At 73.1% G+C, this 24,596-nt stretch overlaps 3 protein-coding genes across 4 annotated transcripts; 2 read left to right on the forward strand and 1 right to left on the reverse strand.

Annotated features, from left to right (window-relative positions):
- Positions 1 to 846: 846 nt before the first annotated feature.
- On the forward strand, positions 847 to 10,142 carry ESYT1 (extended synaptotagmin 1). Its single transcript, XM_062597480.1, has 31 exons — positions 847 to 1,119; positions 2,073 to 2,114; positions 2,180 to 2,314; positions 2,421 to 2,494; positions 2,707 to 2,779; positions 2,879 to 2,968; positions 3,071 to 3,126; positions 3,231 to 3,354; positions 3,433 to 3,609; positions 4,530 to 4,612; positions 4,691 to 4,739; positions 4,806 to 4,895; positions 4,994 to 5,086; positions 5,194 to 5,265; positions 5,363 to 5,449; positions 5,522 to 5,671; positions 5,751 to 5,897; positions 6,209 to 6,385; positions 6,478 to 6,560; positions 6,664 to 6,712; positions 6,805 to 6,894; positions 6,988 to 7,083; positions 7,208 to 7,279; positions 7,382 to 7,468; positions 8,031 to 8,177; positions 8,259 to 8,392; positions 8,634 to 8,732; positions 8,828 to 8,959; positions 9,027 to 9,132; positions 9,214 to 9,263; positions 9,775 to 10,142. Exons 1-31 carry the CDS (start codon positions 847 to 849, stop codon positions 9,806 to 9,808), a joined length of 3,171 nt encoding a protein of 1,056 aa, XP_062453464.1. The 3' UTR covers positions 9,809 to 10,142.
- A 709-nt stretch (positions 10,143 to 10,851) lies between these two features.
- On the forward strand, positions 10,852 to 14,184 carry MYL6 (myosin light chain 6). 2 transcript variants are annotated; one of them, XM_062597493.1, is made up of 7 exons: positions 10,852 to 10,962; positions 11,362 to 11,389; positions 12,507 to 12,650; positions 12,729 to 12,902; positions 13,345 to 13,422; positions 13,518 to 13,557; positions 14,020 to 14,184. In XM_062597493.1, the coding sequence occupies exons 1-6, from the start codon at positions 10,960 to 10,962 to the stop codon at positions 13,544 to 13,546; spliced, it is 456 nt and encodes a 151-aa protein (XP_062453477.1). In that variant the 5' UTR covers positions 10,852 to 10,959; the 3' UTR covers positions 13,547 to 13,557; positions 14,020 to 14,184. The 2 variants fall into 2 exon arrangements, with proteins under 2 accessions (XP_062453477.1, XP_062453478.1); XM_062597494.1 differs by lacking the exon at positions 13,518 to 13,557.
- A 47-nt stretch (positions 14,185 to 14,231) lies between these two features.
- On the reverse strand, positions 14,232 to 23,362 carry SMARCC2 (SWI/SNF related, matrix associated, actin dependent regulator of chromatin subfamily c member 2). The gene is given in 30 exon segments (XM_062597479.1): positions 14,232 to 14,672; positions 14,838 to 14,931; positions 14,934 to 15,173; positions 15,286 to 15,634; positions 15,712 to 15,846; positions 15,942 to 16,108; positions 16,718 to 16,847; positions 16,938 to 17,002; positions 17,095 to 17,256; positions 17,437 to 17,695; positions 17,838 to 17,900; positions 17,973 to 18,092; positions 18,398 to 18,490; positions 18,628 to 18,781; positions 18,868 to 18,981; positions 19,098 to 19,169; positions 19,252 to 19,382; positions 19,725 to 19,762; positions 19,878 to 19,937; positions 20,086 to 20,210; positions 20,300 to 20,415; positions 20,566 to 20,697; positions 20,811 to 20,886; positions 20,994 to 21,063; positions 21,249 to 21,318; positions 21,409 to 21,501; positions 21,591 to 21,672; positions 21,987 to 22,072; positions 22,901 to 23,020; positions 23,196 to 23,362. Coding segments are annotated over 30 exon segments (3,747 nt in total). The 5' UTR covers positions 23,307 to 23,362; the 3' UTR covers positions 14,232 to 14,452.
- Between the last annotated feature and the right edge of the window lie 1,234 nt (positions 23,363 to 24,596).

Raw genomic sequence — 24,596 nt, forward strand, 5'->3', positions numbered from 1 at the left:
CGCTTTCAGGGACCCCCTTCCCCGGGACCCCCCACCCTCGGGACCCCCGCTCCCGGGACCCCCCGCTCCCGGGACCCCCTTCCTCGGGACCCCCACTCCCAGGACCCCCCACTCCCGGGACCCCCTTCCCCGGGACCCCCCCCCACTCCCAGGACCACCCCGCTTTCAGGGACCCCCTTCCCCGGGACCCCCCACCCTCGGGACCCCCGCTCCCGGGACCCCCCGCTCCCGGGACCCCCACTCCCAGGACCCCCCACTCCCGGGACCCCCTTCCCCGGGACCCCCCCCACTCCCAGGACCACCCCGCTTTCAGGGATCCCCTTCCCCGGGACCCCCCACCCTCGGGACCCCCACTCCCAGGACCCCCCACTCCCGGGACCCCCTTCCCCGGGACCCCCCCCACTCCCAGGACCACCCCGCTTTCAGGGATCCCCTTCCCCGGGACCCCCCACCCTCGGGACCCCCACTCCCAGGACACCCCGCTCCCGGGCCCCCCGCTCCCGGGACCCCCTTCCTCGGGACCCCCACTCCCAGGACACCCCGCTCCCGGGCCCCCCGCTCCCGGGACCCCCTTCCCCGGGACCCCCCCACTCCTGGGACCCCTCGGAGCCCCCACGTGCCCCCCGGCCGCAGCGGGGCGCGCGCGAGCGGGGCGGGGCGCGCGCGGCGGCGGCCAATGGGGCGCGGGGGGCGGGGCTGGTGGCGCGGCGGCGGCCAATGGGGCGCGGGGGGCGGGGCGGGTGGCGCGGCGGCGGCCAATGGGGCGCGGGGGCGGGGCAGGGCGGGGCGGGGCGGGGCCCGGCGGCGGCGGAGCGGCGCGCGCGGCGGCGGCGGCGGGCGCGCGCCATGGAGCGGCGGGGCGCGGCGGCGGCGGCGGCGCTGGGCGCCCTGGGGCGGCGGCTGCTGTGGGCGCTGCCCGCCTACGCGGCCGGGCTGCTGGGGCTGGGCGCCGGCGCCGTGCTCCTGGCGCTGGCGCTCTACGCGGGCTGGCGGCGGCGGCGGCGCGCCCGGGAGCGCGGGCTGCGCCTGGCCGCCCGCCTGCAGCACGACGAGGAGGCGGCGGTGCGCGCCGCCGCCGCCGCCGGGCTGGGCACCGCCCGCGGGGAGCTGCCGGCCTGGGTAAGCGGCGCCGCGAGGGCCTCGGCCGCGCCCGCCGCCGCCGGCGCAGCCCGCGGGCGGGGCCCGGGGCCGGGTTACAGCAACCCCCCCCCCCGGGCCGGGCATCGCCCCGGCAGCTGCATTGCACCATCCGCGCTTGGACCCCCCATCCCCCCCCAGCTTGCCCCCGCCGGGGTGGGGGTTGCCCCCGGGAGCTGCATTGCGCCCCCAGCTCGTGCACCCAAGCTTTGGGATGCCCTGGCTGCATTGCACCCCCAGCTTGTGCACCCCAGCTTCGGGACCCCCCAGCTGCATTTTACCCTGCTTGTGCACCCCAACTTTGGGATGCCCTGGCTGCATTGCACCCCCAGCTTGTACACCCCAGCTTCGGGACCCCCCAGCTGCATTTTACCCTGCTTGTGCACCCCAGCTTTGGGACCCCCCAGCTGCATTGCACCCCCCACTTGTGCACCCCAGCTTTGGGATCCCCTGGCTGCATTGCACCCCCAGCTTGTGCACCCCAGCTTTGGGATTCCCCCAGCTCCATTGCACCCCCAGCTTTGTGCTCCCCCAGCTGCATTGCACCCCCCACTTGTGCACCCCAGCTTTGGGCTCCCCCAGCTGCATTGCATCCCTCACTTGTGCACCCCAGCTTTGGGATCCCCTGGCTGCATTACATCCCTGCTTGTGCACCCCAGTTTGGGGCACCCCAGATTTGCTTCCCCCCCAGCCATCCCCTTCTCTCTGGCTGCGTCCCGTTACAGCCCGGGCCCTCCCAAGCCGGGATTTGCAGGGGGGCACTGGGCCAGGACCCCCAGCTGGGGCCGTCGTGCCACAGCTGCTGCCAGATGCTGGCCCACAGCTGGGGCTGCCCCCATCCTCCTCGGGGCTCCCGGGGCCCCGGCTGGGGCAGCAGGTGAGCCCGGGCGTCCGGGCCGCCGCCGCGGTCCCCGTGATGCCCCGCTCCGCTGCAGGTGACCTTCCCGGACGTGGAGAGGGCGGAATGGCTGAACAAGGTGAGGCCTGCGGCCCCCCCTCCCCCCCCAGCGCCCCTGGCCCTGCTGACCCCCCGGCCCTGCAGGTCCTGGCCCAGGCTTGGCCCTTCTTCGGGCGCTACATGGAGAAGCTGCTGGTGGAGAACGTGGCGCCGGCCATCCGTGCCTCCAACACCCACCTCCAGACCTTCACCTTCACCAAGGTGGACATGGGCGAGAAGGTAGGACCCGCACCCCTGGAGTGGGGCAGGTCCCTGCGCCCCCCAGGCGGGGCAGGTCCCCAGCCCTCCCGCTGCGTCCCCCCGCCGTCACCGCTGTCTCCCGCAGCCTCTGCGCGTCCTGGGGGTCCGGTCCCACCCCGGCACCCACAAGCAGCAGATCCTGCTGGACCTCAACGTCAGGTGAGGCGGGGCTGGAGCCACTCGTGCGGCGAGCGCGCTGGGGCTCAGCCCTCTGCCACGGACCCCACCAGCTCCTTTCTGCAGCAGCTCAGGCTGGGGGGGTCTGCAGTGGGGCTGGGGGGTGCGGGACGGTGGGGGGTCAGCTGGGGGGGGTCTCACAGTGGGGGAGGCCGTGACGGGCTGCACCTCCTCCCGCCATCTCCTCCCCGCAGCTACGTAGGTGACGTCCAGATCGACGTGGAGGTGAAGAAGTTCTTCTGCAAGGCCGGGGTGAAGGGGATGCAGGTGAGGGGGGGCCATGGGGACCCGCGAGCCGGAGTCACCCCGGGCGCGGGGCAGAGCCGAGGGGGCCGCGTGCCACCATGGCTCAGTGCCGTCTCCCAGCTCCACGGGATGCTGCGGATCATCCTGGAGCCCCTGCTCGGCGACGTGCCCATCGTGGGTGCCCTCACCATGTTCTTCATCCGGCGCCCGGTGAGTGCCGCCGCCACGGGGAGTGGCCAGCCTGGACCCCCCCCCCCGGGCCGTGTGTGCTGGGGGTCCTGCCCCATCCCTTACCCCTTTCCTCTTCCCCAGACCTTGGACATCAACTGGACGGGGATGACCAACCTGCTGGACATCCCAGGGCTCAGGTGAGTCCCACTGCACGTGTGGGACCCCCCTGCCGATGCCCTGGAGGGCCGTTACCATGCCACTCCCCCCCCCGTGACCGTGCCGTGCTGTCCCCCCGCCCCAGCTCCGTCTCAGACACCATGATCATGGACGCCATCTCCTCCTACCTGGTCCTGCCCAACCGGCTCCTGGTGCCGCTGGTGCCCGACCTGCACGAGGCTGCGCAGCTCCGGTGCCCGCTGCCCCGGGTAAGGGGTGCTGGGTCCAGGGGGACTCCGGGGGGGCTGCCAGGGGGCCGGCAGCCCCACGCTCACCCCCCACCCCAGGGCGTCGTGCGGGTGCACCTCCTGGGTGCCCGGGACCTGCAGAGCAAGGACCGCTTCATGCGGGGGCTGGTGGAGGGCAAGTCGGACCCCTACGCTGTGCTGCGTGTCGGCACCCAGGTCGTCACCAGCCGCGTCATTGATGACAACCTCAACCCCACCTGGGACGAGGTGTACGAGGTGAGAGCCCTCCCGAGCGCCGCGGGACCCCTTGGTGTCTCCAGCCTGGCCCTGCTGGGCGGGGACCCCTGGGGACCTCTGGTGTCCCCAGCCTGGTCCTGTTGGCCAAGAGACCCCTGCGGACCTCTGGTGTCCCCAGCCTGGTCATGTTGGCCATGGGGACCTCTGGTGTCCCCAACTGGTCGTGTTGGCCAGGAGACCCCTGGGGACCTCTGGTGTCCCCAGCCTGGTCCTGTTGGCCAGGAGACCCCTGGGGACCTCTGGTGTCCCCAGCCTGGTCCTGTTGGCCAAGAGACCCCTGCGGACCTCTGGTGTCCCCAGCCTGGTCATGTTGGCCATGGGGACCTCTGGTGTCCCCAACTGGTCGTGTTGGCCAAGAGACCCCTGGGGACCTCTGGTGTCCCCAGCCTGGTCCTGTTGGCCAAGAGACCCCTGGGGACCTCTGGTGTCCCCAGCCTGGTCCTGTTGGCCAGGAGACCCCTGGGGACCTCTGGTGTCCCCAGCCTGGTCCTGTTGGCCAAGAGACCCCTGCGGACCTCTGGTGTCCCCAGCCTGGTCATGTTGGCCATGGGGACCTCTGGTGTCCCCAACTGGTCGTGTTGGCCAGGAGACCCCTGGGGACCTCTGGTGTCCCCAGCCTGGTCCTGTTGGCCAAGAGACCCCTGGGGACCTCTGGTGTCCCCAGCCTGGTCCTGTTGGCCAAGAGACCCCTGCGGACCTCTGGTGTCCCCAGCCTGGTCATGTTGGCCATGGGGACCTCTGGTGTCCCCAACTGGTCCTGTTGGCCAAGAGACCCCTGGGGACCTCTGGTGTCCCCAGCCTGGTCGTGTTGGCCATAGGGACCCTCAGGGGACCCCACAGCATCCCCGATCCATCGATGCTGGCCGGGCCCTCCCCAACTGACCTCCTCCCCCCCCCAGTTCATCGTGCACGAGGTGCCGGGGCAGGAGATCGAGGTGGAGCTGTTCGACAAGGACCCCGACCAGGACGACCTCCTGGGCAGGTGAGGGGGGGCCGGACGCCGGGGCCCCCCGGGCCCCCCGCCTGCCCGGCAGCTCACCGCTGCTTCCCCCCGCCCCAGGATGAAGCTGGACCTCGGGGAGGTGCTGAAGGCCCGGGTGCTGGAGGAGGTGGGTGCCGGGCCGGGGCGCCGGGCGGGGGGCGCGGGGGCCCTGCTGACCCCTCGGCCCCCGCAGTGGTTCCCGCTGCAGGACGGCGGCCGGGGCCGGCTCCGCCTGCGCCTCGAGTGGCTCACGCTCATGTCCGACGCCTCCAAGCTGGACGAGGTGAGGGCGGCTCGCCGCGGGGGCGAGTTTGCGGGGCCTCGGCTCGGCCCCGGCGGGCGGCTCCCACCCCGTCCGTCCGTCTGTCCGTCCCCCCCCAGGTTTTGCAGAGGAACCGGACCATCGCGGCCAAACCCGATCCCCCGTCGGCCGCCATCCTGGTCGTGTACCTGGACCGGGCCCAGGAGCTGCCCGTGAGTGCGGGGCTCCCCCCCGGGGGGGGTCCCAGGGTGCGGGGGGGGGGCAGGTCCCCACCCCGGGGCTGCCCCTAACCCCCCCCCCACCCCCCGGTCCCGTGCAGCTGAAGAAGTCCGGGAAGGAGCCCAACCCCATGGTGCAGGTGTCGGTGCAGGACGTCACGCGGGAGAGCAAGGTGGGCGCGCGGCCGGGGGGGCCCGGGGGGCCCGGGGGGGCCCGGGGGGGCCGGGGGCGGCAGGGCGCCGCCGTCCCCGTGACCCGCGCTCCCGCAGGTGGTCTACAACACGGCCGCCCCGGTCTGGGAAGACGCTTTCCGCTTCTTCCTGCACGACCCGGCGCACCAGGACGTGGACATCCAGGTGAGCCCCGAGCCCGCCGGCGCCCCGGGGCGCCCCGCGCCCCTCTGAGCGCCCCCCGCGCCCCCTCCCCAGGTGAAGGACGACATGCGCCAGAGCAGCCTGGGCTCCGTCTCCGTGCACCTCTCCCGCCTGCTCGCGGCGCCCGAGCTGACGCTGCGGCAGCCGTTCGCGCTGGAGCGCTCGGGGCCCCGCAGCCGCCTCTACATGACGCTGGTGCTGCGGGTGAGCGGGGCTCCGGCGCGGCGGGGGGCTGACACGGCGGCAGCCCCCCGCCGCTGACCGACCCCCCACCCCCCCGCAGGTGCTCTTCCTCGACGCCCCCGAGGGCGGCTGCGGCCCCCCGCCCGCCCCCCCGGGGCAGCTGGACCTGCAGCCCGGCGGCGCCGGGGCCGGCAGCAGCGCCGAGCGGCCCAGCAAGGCCAGCCCCGACCCCCAGTTTGGCACCGAGGTGGGCTGGGGGGACCCTGGGGGGGCCTAAAGCAGGGGGTCCTGGGGGTGCTGGAGGGGTGCTGGGGGGACAGAGTGGGGGTGAGAGGCTGGCTGTGCTGGGGGCGGGAAGGGGGTCCTGGGGGGCAGGATGATGGTGATGGGCTGGGTGTGCTGGGGGCAGGAGGGGGGTCCTGGGGGGCAGGATGGTGGTGATGGGCAGGGTGTGCTGGGGAGCAGGATGGTGGTGATGGGCTGGGGGGCAGAGGGGGGAGCTTGGGCCCCCCAGCCCAGCCCAGCCCCACGCCCCCGTCCCCCCCGTGTCCCCCCCAGCACGTGCTCCGGATCCATCTCCTGGAGGCCGAGAACCTCATCGCCAAGGACAACTTCCTCAAGGGCATGGTGCGGGGCAAGTCGGACCCCTACGCCAAGGTGCGGGTGGCCGGGAAGGTTTTCCGCAGCCGCGTGGTCAAGGAGGAGCTGAACCCCCGCTGGAACGAGGTCTACGAGGTGCGGGGGGGGGGGGGGGGTGCGGGGGGGCCCAGGCGTCCGGGCGGCTCCCCGTCGCCTCCGGCTTCCCGGCGCCGCCTCTCCCTCGCCAGGTGGTCGTGGACAGCGTCCCGGGGCAGGACGTGGAGTTCGACCTCTTCGACAAGGACATCGACAAGGACGATTTCCTGGGCCGGTGGGTGCCGGGGGCGGCGGGCGGCGGCGGCGCGTCCCATCCCGTCCCCCGTCCCCCCCCCCGGTGCCGACGCCAGCACCGACCCTCGCCGCCGCCTCCGCAGGTGCAAGGTGCCGCTGCGCCGGGTGCTGAGCAGCCGCGTGGTGGACGAGGTTAGGAGGGGGGCCGGGGCGGGGAGGGGGCGGCGGCGGGGGGCCGCGGCGGGGGCTCACCCGTCGTGTCCCCCCCCCCCCCCCCCCGGCAGTGGCTGCCCCTGGAGGAGGTGAAGTCCGGCCGCCTCCACGTGCGCCTGGAGAGCCTGGCGCCGTGCCCCAGCGCCGCCCTCCTGGAGCAGGTACCGGGGCTGGGAGCGGCGCGGCCGCGGGTGCCACGAGCTGCCCGGGTCTCAGCCGGCGCCGGCCCGCGCGCCGCTCCCCCCCCCCCCCAGGTCCTGCACGCCAACGGCCTCCTGCAGCCCGCCCGGGGCGAGGAGCTCTCGGCCGCCCTGCTCTCCGTCTTCGTGGACCGAGCCGCCGACCTCCCGGTGAGCGGGTGCCCGGACGCCTGGGCCCCCTTGTCCCCGGGGCTTCGGGGGAGGGGAGGGGAGGGGGGTGCCCGGGGCGGCCCCCGCCCGCCGCGTTCCCGTCCCCAACCCGCTGCCCCCCCAGGTCCGCAGGGGCTCCAAGCCGCCCGCCGCCTGCGCCAGCCTCGCTGTGCGCGACGTCTCCGTCAAGACCAAGGTGAGCGCCGGCGCGGGGACGGGGAGCGGGGCGACGGGGCCGGGGGCGCTGCGGGGGGGCCGGGGTCTCTCACTAGATCTCGCCCTCCTCCCCCGTCCCCAGACCTGTGCCCCCAGCTCAGAGCCGGTGTGGGATGAAGGCTTCTCCTTCCTCATCAAGCGGCCCCATGGGGAGTCACTGGAGCTGCAGGTATCTGTCCCCGTCCCCGGGGTCCTGCCCCATCCCTGCGACCCCCATCCCTGGGACCCCCAACCCCAGGGTCCTGCCCTATCCCTGGGACCCCCATCCTCAGGGTCCTGCCCCCTCGCTGGGACCCCCATCCCCAGGGTCCTGCCCCCTTGCTCCATCCCCTGTCCCTGGGGTCCAGCCCCCTCCCCAGGGTCCTGACCCATCCCCAGGGTCCTGCCCCATCCCTGCGACCCCCATCCCCGGGGTCCTACCCTGTTCCCTGGAGTCCTGCCCCATCCCCAGGGTCCTGCCCCCTCGCTGAGACCTCCATCCCCAGGGTCCTGCCCCATCCCTGCGACCCCCATCCCCAGGGTCTTGCCCTGTTCCCTGGAGTCCTGCCCCATCCTCAGGGTCCTGCCCCCTTGCTGGGACCCCCATCCCCAGGGTCCTGCCCCCTTGCTCCTTCCCCTGTCCCCGGGGTCCTGCCCCCTCCCCAGGGTCCTGACCCATCCCTGGGGTCCTGCCCCCTCGCTGGGACCCCGTCCCTGGGGTGCTGCCTGTCTGAGCTGCCGCATCCCCCCAGGTGAGGGACGAGGGGGGGCAGCCCCTGGGTGCCCTCAGCCTGCCCCTGCCCCAGCTGCTGGCCTCGGAGGGGCTCGCCGTGGACGGCTGGTTCCCGCTGGCCGGGGGGGGCCCCGGCGGGCAGGTCCTGCTGCGGGCGCAGCTGGGGGTGAGTGTCGGTGTCGGGGGGTGGCCGTGGCGGGGGGGGGGAGGCCGGGACCCCCCTCACCCTCCTGCTCGGCCTCCCCAGGTCCTGGTGTCCCAGGACGTGGAGGGGGCGGCCGGCGACGGGGGGGACCCCGAGCCCCAGGACGTGGAGCCGCGGCAGGAGGAGGAGAGCGGAGCTGGGGGGCAGCTGCGCCAGCGCCTGGCCCCCGCGGAGGGGTGAGGGGGGCGCGAGACCCCGGCCGCTGCCTGCGTGGGGCGGGGGTCCGGGTGGCCCCCCCCTCCCGGCTTGGGAGAGGCTGGGGGGGGGGTGTCCAGGCACGGTGCCCAGGGGGATCTGGGTGCCAAGCCAGGAAGGGGGGTGCAGGCACAGAGCCCGGCTGCATGTGGAGGTCTGGATGCGGGGTGCGAGCCCCCCAGCCGGGGGGGGGTCTCTGCCGCGCTGACCTCTCCCCCGCAGCCGCGCCGAGCCGGCGGAGCCCCCCCTGGGCCGGCTGCAGCTCTCGCTCTGCTACCGCGCCGACGAGCGGAAGCTGGTGGCCGTCGTGCACGCCTGCAGGTAACGGGGCGCCCGGACGCCTGGGCCCCGCAGAGGGGGCTCGGGCCCCCCGCGGCGGCTGATCCGCCCCCCCCCCCCCCCCCCCCCCGCTGCAGGAAGCTCCGGGCGGTCTCCAAGGACCTCCCCGACCCCTACGTCTCCCTCGTCCTCCTGCCCGACAAGAGCCGGGCCACCAAGAGGAAGACCAGCGCGCAGAGGAAGACCCTGAACCCCGACTTCAACGAGAAGTGCGTGGGGGGCGGCCGGGGGGCGCAGCCCTGCCCGGCGCCCCCCGGCTCAGCCCGCTCTCCCCAGGTTCGAGTGGGACCTGTCCCTGGAGGAGGCCGGGCGGCGCAAGCTGGAAGCTCACGTCAAATCCACGGTGTCCTTCATGTCGCGGGAGAAGGAGGCGCTGGGGAAGGTGCGGCGGGGGGCCGGGGCGGCGGGGGGCTGGCCGGGGTGCCCGCCGCACAGCCCCTCCTCAGCCCTCGCTCTCCCCCAGCTCCACCTGGACCTGGCGCAGGTGGACTTGTCCGAAGGGGGGGCCCACTGGTGAGTGGGGCTGGGCCAGGGGGAGCTGCCCTGGGCAGGGGGAGGTCGGACCCATGCAGGGGGTCTGCCCCGGGGGCGGGGGGTCTGCATCAAGGGAGGGTGTCTGTGCCCCAAAGATGGGAGATCTGCCCCAGGGATGGGGGTGTTGCATCAAGGGAGGGGATCTGTGCCCCAGGGATGGGGGATCTGCGCCCCAGGGATGGGGGATCTGCATCAAGGGAGGGTGTCTCTGCCCTAAAGATGGGGGATCTGCCCCGCGGTTGGGGGGTCTGCATCAAGGGAGGGGATCTGCCCCCTAGGGCTGGGGGATCTGCCCCAGGGCTGGGGGGTCTGCATCAAGGGAGGGGATCTGTGCCCCGGGGCTGGGGGGATGTGCCCCAGGGACCGGGATATCTGCCCCACGCAGGGGCTCTGCCCCCGGCCTGGGGGCCCCGTCCTGCCCGCGGGGGGCGGCGGGGGGCTCCGGGGGGGCCGCGCCCCCGTCGGGGCCCCGCTCAGCCCCGTCTCCCAGGTACGAGCTGCGGGACGAGCGGAGCAGCCCCTAGCGCCGGCCCCGGCCCCGGCCCCGGCCCCGGCCCCGGCCCCGGCGCGTCCCGCCGCCACCGCCTGCCTTGCACTGACCAAAGAGCCGGGGGGGCCGGACGGGGCGCTCGCCCGGCCCCCCCCCGCCGCCGCTTCAGACTGTTACTATTTATGTTGTGCCTTTTCGCCCCCGTTTCTATCGAGGGAGACCCGCCCCCCCCCCCCCCGTCGCGGGGAGACGCTTGTGTTAGAGCCACCGCCACCGCCGTGCCACCGCCGTGCCCGTCCCCTCGCTGCCTGCCCGGGGGGCTGCGGCCCCCCGTCTCCCCCCCGTGCAAATAAAGGAGGGAGGAGAGAGCCGCGGCCTCTGCGTGGTCCCTGGGGGGTCAGGGTAGGGTGGGCCCCCCCCCCCGGGAGGCCATCGCTGGGGCTGTCCCCCATGGGCTGCTGTCATTGAGGTGGCCTTTACGGGGGTTCCTCCTATGGGGGGGCATCCGTGGGGAGTCCCCCATTGCATTGTCCCCCGCGGGATGCCACCGTTGGAGTGTTCCCCATTAGGGTGCCATCGGTGGGGTGTCTTCCGTGGGGTGTCCCCTGTGGGGATGCTGTCACTGGGATGTCCTCCATGGGGTGCCACCAAGGGAGGGTCCCTCCATGGGGTCATTGGTGCGTCCCCCGCTGGTTTGCTCCCCGTGGGGCTTTCCTGTTGGGTTGTCCGCTGTGGGATGTCCCCCGCTGGGGTGCCACCAGTGGGGTGTCCTCCAGTAAGGTGTCCCCACTGTGGTTCCCCACTGGGTTGTCCCCCCGTGTGGTGTTCGCCCCTTGGGGTGTTCCAGCTGGGGTCTCCTATTGAGCTGGCTCCTCACCTTGGGGTGTCCCTGTGGGGTGCTCTCATTAAGGCACCCCACTGGGGTGTCCCCCGTGGGGGGGTTCCTCAGCCCCCCCCCCGGGCCTGCTCCGTGCCCATCTATAGGCAAAAAATGCCCCCCGGGAGCAGGGGCGGGGCCTCGCCTCGCCCCGCCTCCATGCATGCATAATGTAGCATCTCATTAGCATTCGATGACGCACTCGGCCCGCGGCCAATGGGCGGGCGGTGACGTCGGGCGGTAGAAAGCGCCGATCCCGAGGGGAAGCGGCTGCCAGTGCCCGGAGCGGGAGCGGGAGCGGCGCCGCCATGGTGGGGGCCGGGTGCAATGCACGGGGGGGGGGGGGGGGACGGAACCGGGACCGGGTGCAATGCACGGGGCGGGGGGACCGGGACCGGGTGCAATGCACGGAGGGGCCGTGGCTGGATGCAGTGTGGGGCGGAGGCCTAGGACGCGGGGGGAGGGGGGGCCGGGATGCGCCGGCGGGGACCGGGCCTGGGAAAGTGCGGGGGTGGGGGCGAAGGGGGGCTGGGGGCAGCGCACCGGGGGGGGGGCAGCGGGGCTGGGGGCGGTGCACCGGGGGGGAGAGGGGCTGGGGGCCGTGCACGGCGGGGCAGCCGGGGCCGCCGCCGCCGCCGGGGGGGCAGCCCGTGGCGCTGGCACCCGACGGCGCGGCCCGGTGCCGGCTCACGGCCGCGCTCTCCCCGCAGTGCGACTTCTCGGAGGAGCAGACGGCCGGTGAGTGCCGGGGTCACCGCGGAGCGGGGGCACCGGGACGGGACGGGACGGGGGTACCGGGGAGGTGTCGGCCCCCGCCCCGCCCCGGCAGCTCGGGCGTTTCCCGGGGCGAGGTGCCGCCCGGTACCGGGGCGGTCCGCGCACTTCGGGCCGGGCCCGGCGGGACATGGCGGCGCCGGGGAGCGCCCGGTACCGGGACGGCGGTGGCTCCAGGCCCGGTTGCGCCATTTGCCCTTATATGGGCATAACACGGGGCCGGGCCGCACATTCCTGCGGGGTGGGGCCGCCCGGACGCCTGGGCCCCTGCCGCAGGGGAGGGGTGAGCGCGGGAGCGGGGCGGGAGGCGGCCCGGGGACCGGTCCGCTTCCTGCACGGGCAGCATCCCGCCCGGACGCCTGGGTCCCCTCCCCGGAGGGGAGGGGTGAGAGCCCGGAGCAGGGCGGGAGGTGGCCCGGTCGCCTGGGCCCTCTTCCTGCTCGGGCCCCTTTAGCCCGGCGGGAGAGGGGGCGGCGGGGGCTCGGACGCCTGGGCCCTCCCGGGCGAGGCGGTTCCGTGACCCAATTCCCGCCAGGCGTCGGGTTCCTCTCGGGAAACCGGATCCCGCTCGGAAACGAAACCCGAGGCGGAAGCTGGCGGCCGCCCCGGGCGGCTGCACCCGCCCCCGTGGGGTGGGGGGGGCTGTGGGGTCCCACAGGGTGCCAGGCGTGGGGCCCTGCAGGACGCAGTGCAGGGTCCCATGGGCTACGGGGTCCTGTGGGCGCAAGGTGCGTGACCCTGTGGGGCGCAGGGTACAACGTGGGACCCACCCCCCTCCTTGCACTCTGGGGTGCAAGGTGCAGGGCCCTGGGGGGTATGAGGTGTGGGGCCACGCGGGACGTAAGGCGCAGGGTCCCATGGGCGCAGGGTGCGTGCTGCAATGGGGTGCAAGGTACAACATGCAAGTGGGGTATGGGGTCCCATAAGGTGCACAGCGCAGTGGGGTGCAGCATCCCCGTGGGGTGCAGCATCCCCGTGGGGTGCAGGGCACGGCGCGTGGGGTTCCGTGGGGCACAGGGTCCCAAAGGCAGGGGGTGCAGGCTCCTGGGGGGCAGCCCCACTGATGCCGACGGCCCCGCAGAGTTCAAGGAGGCGTTCCAGCTCTTCGACCGCACGGGGGACGGGAAGATCCTGTACAGCCAGTGCGGGGACGTGATGCGGGCGCTGGGCCAGAACCCCACCAACGCCGAGGTCATGAAGGTGCTGGGCAACCCCAAGAGCGATGGTGAGCGGGCGGGAGGCCCCCACCCGGGTGGGCCGCGGCGGCCCCCAGCCCGTCCTCACCGCGTCCCTTCCCGGCCAGAGATGAACCTGAAGACCCTGAGCTTCGAGCAGTTCCTGCCCATGATGCAGACCATCGCCAAGAACAAGGACCAGGGCTGCTTCGAGGACTACGTGGAGGGGCTGCGGGTCTTCGACAAGGAGGGCAACGGCACCGTCATGGGCGCTGAGATCCGCCACGTCCTTGTCACCCTGGGTGAGCACCAGGCTGGTCCCCCCCGGCCCTGGGGACCCCCCCCAAAGCCTTGTGAGCTCCAGCGGGCCCCAGGGAGCCTGTGTGCTCCTGGCTGGCCGTGGAGACCCTCTGAATCCCCCTAAGCTCCCTGCAGTCAGTCCTGGGGACCCCCCCCGAAGCCCTGGCTGGCCCCAGGCACTTCCTAACCCCCCCATGAAGCCCCAGTCAGCTCCAGGGATCCCCCAAACTCCCAGCTGGGCCCAGGAACCCCCTGAACCTCCTGGTCCTGGAGACCCCCCCCAAACCTGCAGGTGGCCCCAGGGACCTTCTGAACCCCCCTGAGCTCCTGGTCAGTCCCAGGGACCCCCCCCCCCCAAGGACCCTCTGAAGCCCCCAAACCTTGGCCAGCCCTGGGGACCCCCCCCTGAGCCCGCGTCCCGGGGTGCCCCCGCCTCTCCCGCAGGCGAGAAGATGACGGAGGAGGAGGTGGAGCAGCTGGTGGCCGGGCACGAGGACAGCAACGGCTGCATTAACTACGAAGGTGAGGGCGGGGGGCCCGGGGGGGCGGGCGGGGGGCTCGGCGCGTGCCCCGCTCCCCTCCCGCCGTGACCATCATGTCTCCTTCCTTCCTCCCAGCGTTTGTGAGACACATCTTGTCAGGGTGAAGCCGCGAGGGGTACGCCTCTTCCCACATACCTCCACCTGCCTCCTCCGTTTACTGACTTATTTTTTTCCGCCCTTCCCTTCTTTTTCTTTTTTTTCGTTTGTTTTTTCTTTTTTTAAAAAAAAAAAGAAAAAAACCCCAAAACCGAACGGCGGGCCGAGGGGCCGCCCTGGCTCGGCCCCTCCGCATGTCTCTCTGCATGGAGCTGGCTCTACCTCTGCGCTGCCGGGGGCTGCGGGCGCCCGGGCGGGGGGCGCGGGGGGCCGCCGGGACCCCGCCGCGGCCGGGACCCCCGGTCTCTGGGCAGGAAGCGGAGCGGCTTCTAGACTTGACTTCAGCCTCGGGTGCCTGGCAGTAGATGTAGAAATGACGATTCTTCCTTTTTTCTCCCTCCCCTCCGCCTGTTTTAATTTTTTCCTGCCTTTTCGGTGGCGACGGCCCCCCCCTCACCCCGTCTCTCTCCTCTCTCCGCAGAGCTGGTCCGGATGGTGCTGAGCGGCTGAAGACCCCCCTGCCCGCCCCTTCCCCCTGCTCCCCGCCGCGTTACACGGGATTTTGTGCCTTTTCCTCCCCGCTCCGGCCCCCCACTCCAACCCCCCCACGTCGGCTCCTCTCCCTCAAATAAAGTGTGGAAAAGGCGCCGGCTGCCCGTGCCCCGTCCCCGCACACAGACCCTGCGACGCGAGGCCGGCTCTTCCCGCCCCGGGGACTTGGAATTTTATTTTTTTTTTTGTTATTTAAAAAAACGAAATGGGGCTATAAGGGATGGGAGTTTTTTTGGGGGGGGGGGGTTAAATGCCCAGTAGCCGGGGGGGGTTGGAGCTGTCTCATAAATAGCCGTGGTGGAGCAGTGTCCCTGGCCTGCCCGGGGGAGACCGAACACTTAAATAAAATCTGGGACGACGGTTTAAAAAAAAAGGGGGGGCATATTAAAAAAAAAGAAAAAAACAAAGCAGGGAGGTTTTTTGGGTGGGGGCGATTCCTCGGGGGGGTTCCTCTTGCTGGGGGAGGGGGGGGGCGGTCTCCCCAGGCCGGCGGCGGGGCGGGGGCTCACTGCGTGGGGGGCACGGGGGTGGCGGTGCTGGGGCTGGGCGCCATGGGGTCCGTCTGCAGCGGGGGGCCTTGATCTGCAAGGAGAGAGAAGTGGGGAGGGGGGGGGAGACGCGGTGAGTTGGGGGGGGACACACGCGACGGCCCCTCCTGTGGTGGGAGGGGGGCAGAGCCCACCCTGGGTGTCCCCCCTGCCCAATGCACCCCGTCGTCCCCCCCCCCCCCCGGCAGCGACTGCTCACCTGCGCCGAGGCCGGCGTTTGGCAGGAGGCTCCCCTGCACGGCGGCCACGATGGCCGGGCTCTGCGCGGCGGCGGAGCCCGGCCCCGGGTGCGGGGGGGGCGGGGGGAGCGGCCCCCCCGGCGGCATGCTGCTGGCGAGGGCCCCATGCAGAGGGGGGGCGGGCGGGTTAGCGGGGAAGGTGGCCCCGATGGAGTCGGCGAGGGGGTTAGCCATGCTAAATGGGATGGCGGGCGGCGCGGCGGGCGCGTTACCGGGCACGGCGGGGTGCGCGCTGCCCGCCAGGGTCCCCGCGAGGCTCTGCGACGGCGGCTGCTGGCCGGCGAAGGGCGCCTGGGCTGCCGGAGAAGCGCGGCCGGGCGTTAGCGCCGGCCCCGTGCACCACCAACGCCCTCCACCCCCCCCCTCCAAAAAAAAAAAAAACACCCCGTTTGCAGCGTTTCCGCTCACCGTGCGGGACGGCCGGGGCGGGGGCCGGGCCGGGCTGCGGGGCGCCCGGCGGCAGCGGCGGCACCGCCGCCTGCCCCAGCGGCTCGGCCGGCGCCAGGCCGGGCTGGGCCACCACGGCCGGGGCGGGCGGCGCGCCGGGGGCCGCGCCGAGCGCGTGGGCGGCGGGGGCCAGCGGGGCGCCGGCGGGCGGCAGCGGCTGCGCCCCGGGCGGCAGCGCCGGCGCCTGCTGCTGCTGCTGCTGCTGCATGTGCTGGAAGTGCTGCTGGCGGGCGCGCATCTCCGCGTACTTGAGCTGCTCCATGTGGAAGGCCTGGCGGTCGGCCAGCAGCTGCTGCCGCTGGTACTCCAGCTGCGGGGACGGGGGACGGGGTCACCGGGGGGCTCCCGGCGCCCGCCCCGGCGCCCGCCCCGGCGCGCCCCGCTCACCGCCTCGCGCTCCCGGTCCATGATGGTCTCCAGCTCCTCGAAGTGCCGCAGCTTTATCTCCAGCTTCTTCATCTGCGTCTCCACCAGCAGCGCCACCAGCGACTTGATCTTGCGCTCCTCCACGGCGGCGAGGTGCTGCGCAGCCATGCGGGTGGGGGGAGCGGTGAAGATGGGGTCTGGCTGGGGTCGGGAGGGGCAGGGGGCAGCCCCACCACCCCCAGGGACCTCACCTTGGCCTTCACGGCGGCAGCAGCCAGGGCAGCAGCGGCGGCGGTGGAGAGGTTACCCTCGCCAATGTCGCGCTCCACCTTGGTCTTGCGCTCGGCCTCGGGCTCCGCCAGCTCCTTGGGCGGTTCCTCCTGGCCCTCCTTGGTCTCCTTGTCCTTCTCCAGGTCTCCTGGGCAGAAAGGGCACCCGCTGAGCACGCGGCCCCTGTGCCATCCCATGCCACTGTGCACCCTCCCATGCCATAATGCCCCATCCCATGCCATCTTGCATGATCCCGTGCCATCCCGCACCATGATGCACCATCCCATGCCATCTTGCACCATCCCACACCACGATGCATCAGCCCGTGCCATGATGCACCATCCCACGCCATCGTGCATGATCCCATGCCATCTTGTACAATCCTGTGCCATCCCACACCATGATGCATCATCCCATGCCATGATGCACCATCCCACGCCATCTTGCACGATCCCACGCCATCTTGCACGATCCCATGCCATCTTGTATGATCCTGCGCCATCTTGCACCATGATGCACCATCCCGTGCCAGCTTGCACCATCCCGTGCCATGATGCCCCATCCCATGCCATCTTGCATGATCCTGTGCCATCCCACACCATGATGCCCCATCTCATGCCATCTTGCACCATCCCATGCCATCTTGCACGATCCTGTGCCATCTCGCACCATGATGCACCATCTGGTGCCACCTTGCACCATCCCATGCCATTCCCACACCATTTCATGCCATCCCGTGCCCCTCTGCGTGCCTCACCCAGGCCATCGCCCTCGCTCTTCTCCAACTCCTTCTCGCTCTCAGCCTCCTTGCCCTTCTCCTCCTCTTTCTTGGGAAGCTCCCCGAGCTTCTCCTTCGCCTCCTCCTCCGTGCCACCTTCCCGGGGCTCCTGGGAAGCGGCACCAGGTGAGTCCATCCCACATCCACCGCAGCACAGCCCGGGGGCACCCGAGCACCCCGCACACACACCCCAACACACCTTCGGCTCCTTCTTCTCCTCCGACGGCTGGGCATCCGCCCGCGCCTCGTCGATGCCACTCTCCTCTGCAGACGCAAGAGCCACGAGCCCAGCTGAGACCTGGCAAACTCACTGCGCAGCCAGGCCGAGTGCCCCCCACCAAGCCCTCCGCCCCCACCTATTCGCTCCGGCTCGTCCGAGGTGGTGCCGGCGATGCCGCTGCTCTCCAGGCCGAAGGCCGGGTCGGCTTTGCCCGTCACCTTCGCCGCCTCCTCCACCTTGCGCACGTGAGCCTCCACCAGCGCCGTGGGCACCTCCTCCTTCATCTTGGAGAACTCCTCTGCGGAGCAGAGCCGGCCGGGGGGGGGGGGTGGCGTGAGCCGGGCTGAGCCCCCTCCCCACCCCGCTCGCCGTGGGGCAGCCTCAAGGGGGCACGAGCCAGCCCCCACCCCAGGATGCGGGTGCCCCCTCCCCTCCCTCCGGGAAAAGCCAGGCTCCTGCCGCGCACGCGTTGCGTTACCCAGCGCCGACTTGGCAGCCGCCGAGGCCACGCGGGGGTCCACCACGGAGGCCAGGAAGGCCACGGTGCTCATGACGGGGTTGCCCGACTGGCTGAAGGGGATGGGCTGGTAGGCCAGGGGCCCCAGCGAGGCCTCCGAGTCCTCCAGGTAGGGATCCTCGATGGGCAGGCGCAGGAAGTGGAGGATGCACTCGTCCTGCGTGCGGCTGCCCACGTGCTCCGACACCTTGTTCCAGTCGTCCTTGTACATCTCCAGGGCCTGCAGGGGCGGGTGGTGAGCACGGGGGGGCCCATGCATCCGTGGGCCCGTGCATCTGTCCATGCATCCATCCGTGCATGCAGCCGTCCGTGCAGCCGTCCGTGCATCCACCCCCCCCCCCGGAGCGGTGCCCCACGCTCACCTCCAGCAGCAGCAGCGTCTCCTGCTCCGTCCACTCGCGCGTGGCGCTGGCGGCGGCCTTGCTCTGCAGGGGGGAGAGCGCGTGAGCTCGGGCAGCGGCACCGGCGTCGGCGTCGCGGGCGTCGCGGGCACCCACCTTGGAGGGGACGTTCTTCTTGGTGTACATGTCCGTGCGGAGGCCGAAGTTCTGCATGTCCGCCGGCTTCTCCTTGCTCTTGTCGGGGAAGTTCAGCATCTGCTGGGCGGCCGAGGGCTGCTGCCGGGGAGGGAGAGGCAGAGCTGGGCGCGCGGCGCGGGGCAGCGGCCGCCGGCGGGGCACGGCCCCCGCTCCGCACGCTCCTCCGGACGAAGCCCTGCAGTCGGACGAAGCCCTCCAGCGTCACCCCCTACAACCACCACCACCACCACCACCACCACCACGATCCTTCCCGGTGCCGGTGGCGCCCGGCGAGCCGCGGAGGCCTCCGCGGGGCAGGGCGGCATGCGGGGCGCGAGGCAGAGGAGGAAAGGGGCCTTCCTCGGCCAGCGGCGGGGGGGACGGGCCCCACGGATCCCGCCTACCAGCTCGGGCTTCCCTTTCACCGTCTCGGTGACGAGGTCTTCTATGTCTTTGCTCTTGCGCCCCGTCTTGGCGTCGCCGTCGCTCTGCCGACCCTGAGGCACAGACAAAGCTGTGCTCAGCCCCCCCCGGCCCGCGGCCGCCGGCAGGAAGCCCCCGCGGGAAGGTGTCGTGCTGCGGCCGCCGCTCTCCTGCCCGCTGCAAAAGCTGCCGCCCCCCCGCACGCACCCACCTGGGGCGTCTTGGGCTGCAGCGGCACCAGCCCCGAGGGCGTATCGGCCAGCACGTGGAAGTGCGACGTCGGCGGGGGGCCCATGGGCGTCGGACGGCTCTCCGCGTCCACCTGGTAGTTGATGAGCCCCCACTGCTCCAAGAAGGCGTGGACCCTGCGGGCAGCAGCGCGTCAGCCCGCCCCGGCCGCGGCGATCCCCTCCGCGCGGGGCTCCAGCCCAGCACCCGCGGCCGGACCCACCGCATGATGGCACAGACGTCCCCGGCCAGGTTTCTGCGGCAGGCCGTCGAGGTCAGGTACTCCTGCGGGTTGAGCCGGTACGTGTCGATCATGAAGTTGCGATAGGCCAAGTATCTGCGGGGAGGGGGGGAGACGAGCCCGGCTGAACACCCTCTTGCTTGGCAAACCACGGCCCCGGGGCGGGCGGGGGGCCGCGGGGGGCCACGGGCAGGACCGGGGCGCAGCCTCACATTTCGGGGGTCTTGGATTTGTTCTTGCCATTGAAGAACTCGGGCAGGGCTCGGCGTTCGATGGCGTGGACGCTGCAAGGCAAGGCGCAGAGGTCCCGGCACAGCGGCCCCGGGGCTGCCCGGCCCCGGCGCCCTCCCGGCCTTCGCCCCGTACCTGTTGTAGTCGAACCAGGCGGCGTAGCTGGGGATGATGATGTGGTGGGTCTGCTCCGTCACGTTGTCCTCGTGCAGGTCTGGGTTCTTGGCCTGCTCCCCCTTGCTCCCAGTGCTGTTCTCCTCCTCGTCCTGGGAGGCACCGGCTCCACGTGAGCAGAGGGGCCGGCGCGACCCAGACCTTCGGTCCCCTCGCGCACGCGGGGGGCAGGACACTGCTGCTCCAACATCCCTGCAGCCGCAGGGCCGGGGCAGGGCCAGGGCCGGCGCTCCGGCCCTGGAGGAGGGACGAGGCAGGATGGAGACCCCAACCCTGGGGTGGGGAAGGGCTTCCTTGGGGGAGCTGGGGGGGGGGGAAGGGGCTGTGGCCACACGAAATGGATGCTGTTGGGGGGAAAGGGGGCAAGAGATGGGGGGGCTCAGCGCAGGCAGCACAGCGGGCACGTCGGCACGGTCCCGCAGCGCCGGCCTCACCTTGCCGGCCGTCTCCATGCTCTCATCCTCCTGCTCATCTGGAAGAGACGGGAGCGACGCTGTGGGTCGGTGGAGCCCGGCAAACGGGCCCCCGCAGCGCCCAGCCCCAGACGCGCCCCCCACCCCCGGGCCGGCCCCCGGCGCGCGGCTCACCCAGGTCCGTCATGGTGCCCCCCTTGACGGGCGCGGACTCCGAGTCCTTCTTGGTGTTCACTGCGCCGCGGAGGGAAGAGGTGCTGAGCGCCCCGCGAAGGGCGATCCCCCCATTGCCGGCCCCGCGGGGCCCAGCGGGGCGAGCAGCAGGAGGAGGAGGAGGAGGAGGAGGAAGGCGAGATGCTCCCGGCTCTGCCCTGGCCCTAACCTGTTTTGGGCAGCGTGACCTCCTCCACGTTGGGGACCGGCGAGGGTTCGTCCATGTCCTTCGTCAGATCCTCCTGCTCCTCCTCGCGGTGCCCACGCTTGGATTTGTTGTAGGGGGTGGAGGGGCTGCCAAGGCGAGACCCGGGCGCCCGGTCACGGCCCCGACGGCCTCGGTGCAGCCCAGCGCCGCGCCGGACGCCTGGGCCCCCCCTCACCCTTTCTTCGTGTTCTTCTTCTTGGCCTCCGGCGTGGGCGAGGGGGAGGGCGAGCGCTTCCTCTTCTTGTAGTTGCTCCCCTTCTTGTCCCGCCGGTCCGAGTCGGGGCTGTTCACCTGGGGGCCGAGCAGGGTTAGCAGCCCCCCGGGGTGGGGGGTGTTGCCGCCCCCTCCCTTCACAGGGATGGGACTGCTCCCGCTGCAGCCCCGGGCCCCACCACCCTCCCGCCCCACGTGTTCGGAGCCCCCCGGCTCCAGGGCTCCGACCTCGTCCGTTAGGGTCTTGGCCGAGATCCTCTTCCTGCGGGACACGGGGCTCTTCTCGTCCGTCACCTCGTAGTCCTCCTCGTTCATCCACTCGTTAAAGGTGTCGGTGTCCAGGATCCATTTGGCGTGGACCTGCCGGGCCGGGGAGGGGGGGGTCAGGCAAGTCAGGGAGACCCGGCCCCCGGCGGGCGGCCAGGGCAGGGGGCCAGGCCCCCGCCCCCATCGCAGCCCGGGGACCCCGTTACCTTCCGGGGCTTCTCCGGAGTCGGCGCGTCCTCCACGGAGGCCTCGACCTCGCTAGCAGGGATCCAGGTGTCGTAGCTGCGGGGGGCCGGGGTGAGCCGGGGCGCACGGCGCCAGCCCGTCCCGCAGCCTCCGCAGCGGGCCGCGGCTCGGAGCGGGCAGGATGCTGCCCCGGCCTCGCGCACCTGTCCGGGTAGTAGCCCCAGTGCAGCAGGACCTGCTTGTCCCTCTTCATGACCGGCCGGACCCACTCTTCTAGAAGACACGAAGCGAGGGAGACAGGTCAGCGCGGGTGCCGGCGGCATCGAGCCCCGGCTCCGGACCGCAGCTGCCTGCGGAGCCGCGGGAAGGGCACCGAGGCGCCCGGTCCCCGCCGACACCCCAGGGCGGCTCTGCAGCCCGAGCCGCCCTCGCTGCGGAGCCCTGCGCCGCGCACCCACCTTCCTCCAGGTTGCCGGGCACGGGGCAGACAACGTGGGACGCGTTGCTCTTGTCCTCGGTCACCGTGCCCTGCGAGGGAGCGGAGGGGGCGGTCGGACCGCCAGGCTGGGCACCGGGACCACGCGCTGGATGAGGCCCCCCCCAGGCGCTGCCGCCTACCTGGTGTCTCTTGACGATGTCCTTCAGCTTGCTCAGCAGCTTGGGCTCGATCTCCTGGTGCAGGAAGATGTTGGGCCGGGCCAGGCAGTTGTTCTGGGGAAGGAAGGCAGCAGAGCAGAGCTGTGAGCGGGGGCGAGGGAGCGGGGCCGGGGGCGGCAGGGGCGGGGGGCGGCGCCCGTTACCTGCACCAGGGATTTCTCGATGGTCATGAACATCTCCACGTTGCGGTCCATCCGCGAAGGATTCTGGAAATCGAAACGCCGCCTTATTGGAAGAAAAGAGCGACTCTCATGAAAGCCACAGCTCAGGTCTCCTCATCAGCTGCTCACAGCCTGCCTGGGGGGACAGGGAGGGAGCCCCGAGCCCGCGGCGGGGTCCTCGGCCCCTGCCCCACCACATGCTTGCTGGGGAGATGGGCCCGTCAGGCCGGAGACCACCCCGGGGCGGGGGGGAAGGGACCCGACCGGCTCCCGCCTCCCCCGGCCCTGGGGTGGGGGGGGAGGACACGGTGCCCCCCCCACAGCCCCCCGGCCGCGCTCGCGCTCCCGCCGTCACGGGGGCCAAAGGCGCCAGCTCACCATCCTTGGTCGCTCTTGAATTTATAGGCCGCCGCCAGGATGTGGCACAGGGCTCCTCCCGCCTTGAAATCCAAGAAGCATTTTATCTGCAAGCGGAGGAAAGGGGTCAGGGGAGCGGGGCGGAGGGCGGCCGGCCGGGGGGTGTCGGGCCATGGCCCCCCCGTCTGGAGCGCTGTCCCTAGGTCGGGGCGCAGTTCCTGGGTGCTGTCGGGACACCGTCCCGCTCTGGGGCACGGCCCATAGATCAGGGCCCAGGTGTCACCAGGGCACAGTCCCTGTGCCGTGCTGTCCCCGGGGGTCTCTGGGGCGCAGTCCTGGGGCTCTTTGGGGCGCAGTCCCCAAGCCATCGCCAGGCCAGACCTTGTCTTTGGGGTGCAGCAGCCATTAGCAGAGTGCATCCCCAGGTGACCCTAGGGTACAGCCCCAGGTATTTTGGGGGCATTATCCGCGGTGTCACGGGGTGCAGACCCGGTTGTCTCGGGGTGGCAGTCTCAGACGTTTTGGGAGTGCAGTTCCAGGTGTTTTGGGGTGCTGTTCTGGGTGTCTTGAGGAGGCACAGTCCTGGCTGACTCGGGGGGGGGGGAGGGCACAGTCCCAGGTGTCTTGGGGTGAAGTCTGGGCATTTTGGGGGGGGTGCAGTCCCAGATGCTTTGGGGGTGCAGTCCCAGGTGACTCGGGGTGATGTCTGGGTGCTTTGACGTAGGCACAACCCTGGCTGTCTCGGGGGGGCAGGCTGGGTGTTTCGGGGGGGCAGTCTGGATGCTTAGGGGGTGCAGTCGGGGTGTGGCATGGGATGCGGGGTGCAGGGTGCACGGCACGGGGTGTAGTGCAGGGTGCACGGTGCAGGGTGCACGGCGCAGGGTGCAGGGTGCAGCGCACGGGGCGGGGGGCGCGGGGCGGGGCGCGGGGCTCACCGGCAGCTTGGTGAGGGGCGCGTTGCTGACGTGCTTGCCGAACACCTCCTCCTGGAACTGCAGCAGCTGCACCACCAGGCTCGACAGCGACTTGTTGGTGGGGGGCTCGGCCTGGATGTACTGCGGCGGCACCGGGGGGGGGGGTGAGCCGCCCCCCGCCGCCGCTGACACCCCGCCGGGGAGCGGGGGGAGCCCGGCGGGGGGGCGGCGCTCGCCCGTGGCGGGGAGGGGCGGGCGCGGCGCCGCCGTGACAGGCCGGGCCCGGCGGCGGCGGCGGCGGCGCGGCCCTACCTACCTTCTTGTAGTTCTTGCCGAGCCAGAGGCGGACGTTGTCGAACTGGCTGACGGTGTCCGAGGCCTCGTAGTACTTGACGTTGGGGCCGCCGTCCTTCTTCCGCACCGCCATCTTCCAGCGGGCCGCGCCGCCTCCCCCCGCGCCGAGCCGCGCCGCGCCGCGCCGCGCCGCGCCGGGCCGCGCCGGGCCGCCCCCTGCCGGCGGCGGGGAGCCGCGCTCGCACCGCCCCCTGCCGGCCCCGGAGCGGCCGCGCTCGCACCGCCCCCTGCCGGCCCCGGGAACAGCCGCGCTCGCACCGCCCCCTGCCGGCCCCGGGAGCGGCCGCGCTCGCACCGCCCCCTGCCGGCCCCGGAGCGGCCGCGCTCGCACCGCCCCCTGCCGGCCCCGGAGCGGCCGCGCTCGCACCGCCCCCTGCCGGCCCCGGAGCGGCCGCGCTCGCACCGCCCCCTGCCGGCCCCGGAGCGGCCGCGCTCGCACCGCCCCCTGCCGGCCCCGGGAGCAGCCGCGCTCGCACCGCCCCCTGCCGGCCCCGGAGCAGCCGCGCTCGCACCGCCCCCTGCCGGCCCCGGGAACAGCCGCGCTCGCACCGCCCCCTGCCGGCCCGGGAGCAGCCGCGCTCGCACCGCCCCTTGCCGGCCCCGGGAACAGCCGCGCTCGCACCGCCCCCTGCCGGCCCCGGAGCGGCCGCGCTCGCACCGCCCCCTGCCGGCCCCGGAGCGGCCGCGCTCGCACCGCCCCCTGCCGGCCCCGGGAACAGCCGCGCTCGCACCGCCCCCTGCCGGCCCCGGGAGCGGCCGCGCTCGCACCGCCCCCTGCCGGCCCCGGGAACAGCCGCGCTCGCACCGCCCCCTGCCGGCCCCGGGAGCGGCCGCGCTCGCACCGCCCCCTGCCGGCCCCGGGAACAGCCGCGCTCGCACCGCCCCCTGCCGGCCCCGGGAACAGCCGCGCTCGCACCGCCCCCTGCCGGCCCCGGAGCGGCCGCGCTCGCACCGCCCCCTGCCGGCCCCGGGAGCAGCCGCGCTCGCACCGCCCCCTGCCGGCCCCGGAGCGGCCGCGCTCGCACCGCCCCCTGCCGGCCCCGGGAACAGCCGCGCTCGCACCGCCCCCTGCCGGCCCCGGGAGCAGCCGCGCTCGCACCGCCCCCTGCCGGCCCCGGGAACAGCCGCGCTCGCACCGCCCCCTGCCGGCCCCGGGAGCGGCTGCGCTCGCACCGCCCCCTGCCGGCCCCGGAGCGGCCGCGCTCGCACCGCCCCCTGCCGGCCCCGGAGCGGCCGCGCTCGCACCGCCCCCTGCCGGCCCCGGGAACAGCCGCGCTCGCACCGCCCCCTGCCGGCCCCGGAGCGGCCGCGCTCGCACCGCCCCCTGCCGGCCCCGGAGCGGCCGCGCTCGCACCGCCCCCTG

Source organism: Rhea pennata, chromosome 29, assembly GCF_028389875.1.
Source record: "Rhea pennata isolate bPtePen1 chromosome 29, bPtePen1.pri, whole genome shotgun sequence".
Lineage (NCBI taxonomy): Eukaryota > Metazoa > Chordata > Aves > Rheiformes > Rheidae > Rhea > Rhea pennata.

Excerpts from the sequence above, each read along its gene's own strand:
- MYL6 (XM_062597493.1), top strand. Across the intron at positions 11,390-12,506 it reads CTCGGAGGAGCAGACGGCCG|AGTTCAAGGAGGCGTTCCAG; the intron begins GTGAGTGCCGGG and ends ACGGCCCCGCAG. Across the intron at positions 13,423-13,517 it reads CGGCTGCATTAACTACGAAG|CGTTTGTGAGACACATCTTG; the intron begins GTGAGGGCGGGG and ends CCTTCCTCCCAG.
- ESYT1 (XM_062597480.1), top strand. The coding sequence starts at position 847 with ATGGAGCGGCGGGGCGCGGCGGCGGCGGCGGCGCTGGGCGCCCTGGGG. Across the intron at positions 2,969-3,070 it reads TGTTCTTCATCCGGCGCCCG|ACCTTGGACATCAACTGGAC; the intron begins GTGAGTGCCGCC and ends CCTCTTCCCCAG. Across the intron at positions 5,672-5,750 it reads ACATGACGCTGGTGCTGCGG|GTGCTCTTCCTCGACGCCCC; the intron begins GTGAGCGGGGCT and ends ACCCCCCCGCAG.